The sequence below is a fragment of the Zingiber officinale genome, chromosome 3B (genome assembly GCF_018446385.1).
Source record: "Zingiber officinale cultivar Zhangliang chromosome 3B, Zo_v1.1, whole genome shotgun sequence".
Taxonomy (NCBI): Eukaryota; Viridiplantae; Streptophyta; class Magnoliopsida; order Zingiberales; family Zingiberaceae; genus Zingiber; species Zingiber officinale.
The window spans coordinates 44091703-44097881 of NC_055991.1; the positions used below are offsets into that span (position 1 = coordinate 44091703).

Genomic DNA, 6179 nt, shown 5'->3' on the forward strand with positions numbered 1-6179 from the left:
CAACCTCCAAACCCTTAATCCCCAAATCTCATTGCCCCTTCTCCCTCCCTCATCCACTTCTCGTCAATCCTCCCTCTCCACTTCACTAGCCTCTGCTCCTCTTCCTCATCTTTTCATCATCCTCTCCTTTGCCTCACATAAACTCTCATTCTCTGCCGTGGAAGAGGAGTTCTAGATGCTCCAACAAAAGAGAGCAGAAATGTGATAAGTCCACCGGTCGCTAGCCCCTCCTTGTCGCGAGGATTTCTTATTGTTGATTTCTGTTATTGTTTCTATACATATGCCGGTGATGTGGGATTTTCGTACTTGGACGTTATGTTGACTTTTGGGTTTGCTACTCTTGTTTTCCGCTGTGGATATTTTCATTACTTCGTGGATTTTGTTATTCTTCGTTGTAGTGGAGTAGGAGGTTTTACATATATCTACGATGATTTTTATATCGTCTTTATGATTGTGGATGGTTCATATTACCTTGTGTGGAATGTTGATATAAACTGCGTGGTTTGTTTATTATTTGTGTTGTATTGTTCTGGCCGTATGGGCCGAGGATTAGATATATGTATTCTGCATTCATATTGTCACTCGGACAGGAGAGATGCTGCCGAAATTTCTTCTGGTAGGGACTACCTGGGGCATGACATTTTGGAAAGAAGAGTTTTAGTGAATTGCCTAACGGTGCGATCAAGGATCGTGGGTCTTAGAATAGGAGTCGACGTAGGCTCCAAACCAGGTAACCAAACGAGTCATTTACTTTCTGCTGCATATTCTAATTGTCTTTAAAACACGAAAAGAAAAGTTTTTAGAGTGTGATATTCATTCCCTCCTCTATCGCACTCGTTCGATCTTACACCGCCTAGTTTTATTCATTAGGGCCTAGTTTCACTCACTCACCAGAACTTCCACCACCTATCTTCACTCACTAGAGTCTGGCTTCACTCACTAGGACTTCAATCACCTATCTTTACTCACTAGGACCTGACTTTACTTACTAAGACTTTTCCTTATCTAATCTCCAGTTAGGACTAGTCACTTAGTAGACTTCTCACCCGCTTAACCTTCGGTTAGGATTTACACTTGCTAGTCAATTAGTTCTAACTAGACTTCTTTCTTTCAAACATCAAGTCCTATTTGGATTAATCCTCAGTCAACCTGACCAGAATTAGGTACATTGTCAAATATTGAAATCCTGGAGGCTATAACACTTTTTTCTATCCTTCTCACTTGCTTCACCAATAAATAAAATTGTAGTGCTGGTTTCTGAAGACCAGCACCACTATGGTATTGGTCATCAGAAACCAGTACCATAGTGTGATTAGAAACAACACTATGGTGTTGGTTTCTGAAGATCAACACCACTATGGTATTGATCTTCAGACATCAACACCTAGTTGGCACATGACCATAATTTTGTCTATGTGTCTTAGGACTAATATTGGATACACCATTTATACCTTTTATATACTAACATCTCCCATTTCATTATAAGTTTTTAGAAATCCAAGTCTCCTGAGTCCATTAATGAATTTCGATCAAAACTCATTGTTGATGGATTTAGAAAGCTCTGATCTGGCTCATTCCAACTCATGTAAGTTTTTGCAGTGCCCAGGAATCCAAATGTGCCCTTTGTTATCTTAAAAAAAAATTCCAATATCGCTTAAAAGGTTTAGAAAGTTTTAGACATTGTGTCAATTGACATGAGCCTATAACTTCGTGTAGGAGACTCAGGACTAGGATTTCTCACCAAAATATCCCTTCTATATACTCTATAATTCTATCTCACTACAAGTTTTCGAAAATCCAAACTCCCTAGGTTTATGAATAGGTTTCGGTCAAAACTCATTGATGGACTTAAAGAGCTCCGATCGGGCTTATTCCAATTTTTGTAGGTTTCTACATTGTCCAAGAATCTAAATATGCCTTCCATTATCATCGTAAATGATTCTCAACATTGCTCAAAAGATTTAGAAAGTTTTAGACTTTGTGCCAATTGATATGAGCCTATAACTTCATGTAATTGATTTAGGATTAGGATTTCTCGCCATATATCCCTTCTATATACTCTACACTTCTATCTCATTATAAAATTTTAGAAATTTAAGTCCCCTATGTCTATCAATGAATTTGAGTCAAAATTCATTGATAGATTTAGAAAATTCTGATCGGACTCATTCTAAATCCTATGAGTTTATTAGGTTAACCTGAGTCTAAATAAGTTATCGTTTACTCTTCTAATCCTTTTCAACAGTGCTCAAAATGATTTGAAACCTTCAAAACATTGTGATGCTGGTATCGAAAGACCAACACCACTATGGTGTTGGTCTTTGAAAATCAACATCACAATGTGTGATCAGAACCTACATTGCGACGTCGTTTTTCAAAAATCAGCACCACAACGAGTGATATTCTATTTAAGTTATGGTATTGGTTTTTAAAAATCAACATCGAAATAATATTTTTTATTTTCTTTTTAAAAATTGTTTTTATTAATAAAATTAGTTCATGTTATTCATTTTAATATTTTTATAATTAGATATTAAAAAATAGAAAAATATTTTTATTATTTTATTTACCTTAAAAAAAATAAATTTAGAGAATAATAGAATTTTCAAGTAAAAGTTCTCTAAATCTGACTTATGATAATTAATTTGGCTATATCAAGGTAAAAATAAAATGATAAATTCATTTAGTCATATTAATTATTTTTGAAGTAATCTGTTCAACCTGACATAAGTTTTTTACCGATCATCAAGATAAATCAGGAAGCATGCGCAACGATCGATCGAAAAATTCAATATCTTTTGATTGCGCTCCTAATTTAGAGGAATAATTTCTGTAAATATATCATAGCTGAGGATTAAACTATGAATATCTGAATAATAATCTAGATATTTTATCGTGGTACTATAATCTCGAGGACGTCCTAAGGTAAAAATGATATGGTAGGTAAATGAGATATGGTAGGTAAATGAGAGAAGGAGAAGAGAATTAAAATGATATATACGCAAATGAAAAGGGAAAGAGGGATCCTTACACGCAAGGAGAGAAGATAAAAGAAAAAAATAATATATGTTAAAACTGAAATCAGATTTACCGTTTGAAAATTTTAAGGTTTTAATGTACCTTTAAGTAAAATCAAATTTAAACTGCGTCCTTTAAAAAATTATCTTTTAAATTCTCTAAGTGCAGCATTTAATTTCGGACATTGATTGATGGATCGCGAAAAAGAATGGATATTCTAAAAGCGATTTGAATATTTTGAAACTTAGCTATAAACTTGAGATAATATTGTAACCTACTCACGATTTAGAAAATATATTTTATTCTCCTCAACTTGAACATATAGAAATTAAAATTGATTAATCGACTCTGTGCAACTGTCCAAGCGGCGAGAACGGGCCCGACGCATTATGTCGACATACCAAGTGTCAACCAGTAAAATGACCCCGTGATCGTCCCAGATTTGTCACCCGTCATGTTGAACCGTCGATAGGTACACGTGGAGACTCGATTTTCAAACTCAGGCCGTCCGATCAATCTGGCACGCAAACGATTATGCAGCCAGAGACTCCCAGACCCGAGATGACGACATTCTCCTGACATCCTGTTCCATAAGTATGTCCTTTCTTCATTCCTCCTCTCGCTCGTCGTCGCGCTTCTGATTCGATACGCAGTTTAAAAGGAAAAGCATCCGCCAACGCGACGTTCTTCTTCTGATCCCCAATGGCGCTTTTCGAGGTATGGATCGAACCGATTCCAATTTTAGTCGTTTCTTTTTCTTAGAGGATCGAAATTGATGTAAGGAAATGTTTTCCGGCAATTTGTTTTGGATACAGGATTTTGATTCTTTGCTCTACATCAGTAGATTCCGTGACCAATTGACATCGCTTTCAGGTATGATCGTCCCCTTCTTATTCGTTTCCTAAAGTTTGGATCTTTTGCCCTAAATTGACTGATTCTGTTGTGATATGTGGGAAGAGAGGGTGTCGGCGTCGATGGCGTCCACGAGCTGCCCCACCGTTGAGGAAGTTGAGGCTTGCCGGGACAACGAGGCGGCGCTTTGGCTGAAGCTGGTGGCGATCGCGGCCATCCTGATCGCGGGAGGCGTCGGGGTGGCCATACCGCTAGTGGGTCGGAAACGGCGGCTGATGCGGACCGACGGGGGGCTCTTCGTGTGCGCGAAAGCTTTTGCCGCTGGCGTGATACTTGCTACGGGATTCGTGCACATGCTGCACGCAGCTGAGTCGTCGTTGAGTAACCCCTGCCTCCCAGAATCCCCCTGGCGGATCTTCCCCTTCTCTGGCTTCGTGGCGATGCTGGCCGCGCTCGCGACGCTCGTGGCCGATTTCGTCGGGACCCAGTTCTACGAGCGCAAACACCGCTCGGAGACGACATCGGGGGACGATCACGAGAGAGACATCGTCGTCGTCCCGTCTCCCTCGACAGAGCATCAACCGAGGAGCGCGAAGGACGCAATGCACATCGTCGGGATGCGCGCCCACGCGGCAGCCCACAGCCACAGCCACAAACACGTGAAGGGAGCGTGCGACAGCCACGGTTTCCTCCCCGTCCGCTCTCACGCCCACGGCCACGAGGACAGCGAGGCTTCTTCCTCTCACGTACGGCACGTGGTGGTCTCCCAGGTAACCTTACCGATCACAAACATTTGTAGCATGATTTGTACGACAATTGCGAGATTATTGATTAACCTTACGAAATGGTTTTGCCGGAAGATTCTGGAGCTGGGAATTTTGTCGCATTCGGTGATCATTGGGCTCTCCTTGGGCGTGTCGCAGAGCCCATGCACCATAAAACCCCTCGTTGTAGCCCTCTCTTTCCACCAGTTCTTCGAAGGCTTCGCGTTGGGCGGGTGCATCGCCCAGGTACTGAGCAACCGAGTGGACTAGTTGATGCAACTCTGTAGCCAGCTAGCGCTTGTGATCAATTAACGATCTTCATCTCCAGGCACAGTTTAAGAACGCGGCGGCCACCATGATGGCGTGCTTCTTCGCCATCACGACGCCGGCGGGGATCGGGGTGGGAGCGACCGTGGCGTCGTGGTACGACGGCAACAGCCCGAGGGCGCTGGTGGTTGAAGGGTTGCTGGATTCGATGTCTGCGGGGATTTTGATCTACATGGCATTGGTGGACTTGATTGCTGCGGACTTCCTGAGTCAGACGATGAAGTGCAACGTGCGGCTTCAGGTGGTGTGCTACCTCGCGCTCTTCCTCGGCGCCGGAGCCATGTCGGCGGTCGCTATTTGGGCTTGAAAAGAACGTCGTCTAGTGCTCAGGGCAGTAGCACAGCATGACATCTCTCCAGTTTCCATCCGCGAACTTTTTATCTTCGACGTCCGACGAAGTGCCAAATTTGTACTTGTTTGTATGAGTAAAAACATAACGATCAACATCAGGAAGCATTCTCATTCTGAGAAAATATAAATTTTAGTTATGGATTGTTAAATACTGTGAATTAATGTTTTTCTATATCATTAATCGTTCAATAAGAAAAGAACTATTAGGGGGGAGGTTTAGTATTTGCCACATCTCATCTTCCTTCTCGTGCTTTGCTAGAAGCCTTCTTTCTTGTGTGTCGTAGGGGGCATATCAATATCATGTATTGAATTTGTGATATTTAATTGATTAATGAGGGACAGGTGGGAGTATCATTTATGTACTTTCTCCTAATTATTTGGATGTTCAAACTTCTGCATCTTCTGCCTAGATCTGATCACGGTTCGGAATTGTCGATTCAATAGTTCGGAACTGTCGGTTCCAAGTAGGTCGCTTAATTTTAATCGTCCAAGACGATTATGGTTCACGGTTTGAAACCACCGGTTCATGATTCGATTCACGGTTCGTCACAGTTCATCACGGTTTAAGATTATTATGTTGGTGCAATATCTCTAGGTCAAGACTGACCTGGTTGACTAAGCTTGAGTTGACTCAAGTTTGAGTCTTGATGTTTAGGTTTTGATGTTTGACAATGCATGGAGATTGTAGATGTAATCGTCTGATTGGGGTGATTGTTGATACAATTTTCCTCTGGTAAAGGATTGATCAATTAGATGTGAAGAAGAGTCAATAGGTCAAATGTTGACTGGGATGTTCTAACAAGATGTTAGGCAAGGGAAAATCCTAGTGAGTGAAACCAGGTGAAAGACCTAGTGAGTGAAGTTAGG

General features: G+C 41.3%; 1 protein-coding gene across 1 annotated transcript; it reads left to right on the plus strand.

Moving 5' to 3' along the window:
* The first annotated feature begins 3637 nt into the window (after positions 1-3637).
* Positions 3638-5484, plus strand: LOC122056444 (zinc transporter 4, chloroplastic-like). Its single transcript, XM_042618404.1, has 5 exons — positions 3638-3735; positions 3834-3891; positions 3976-4640; positions 4731-4880; positions 4963-5484. The coding sequence occupies exons 1-5, from the start codon at positions 3721-3723 to the stop codon at positions 5266-5268; spliced, it is 1194 nt and encodes a 397-aa protein (XP_042474338.1). The 5' UTR covers positions 3638-3720; the 3' UTR covers positions 5269-5484.
* Positions 5485-6179: the final 695 nt, after the last annotated feature.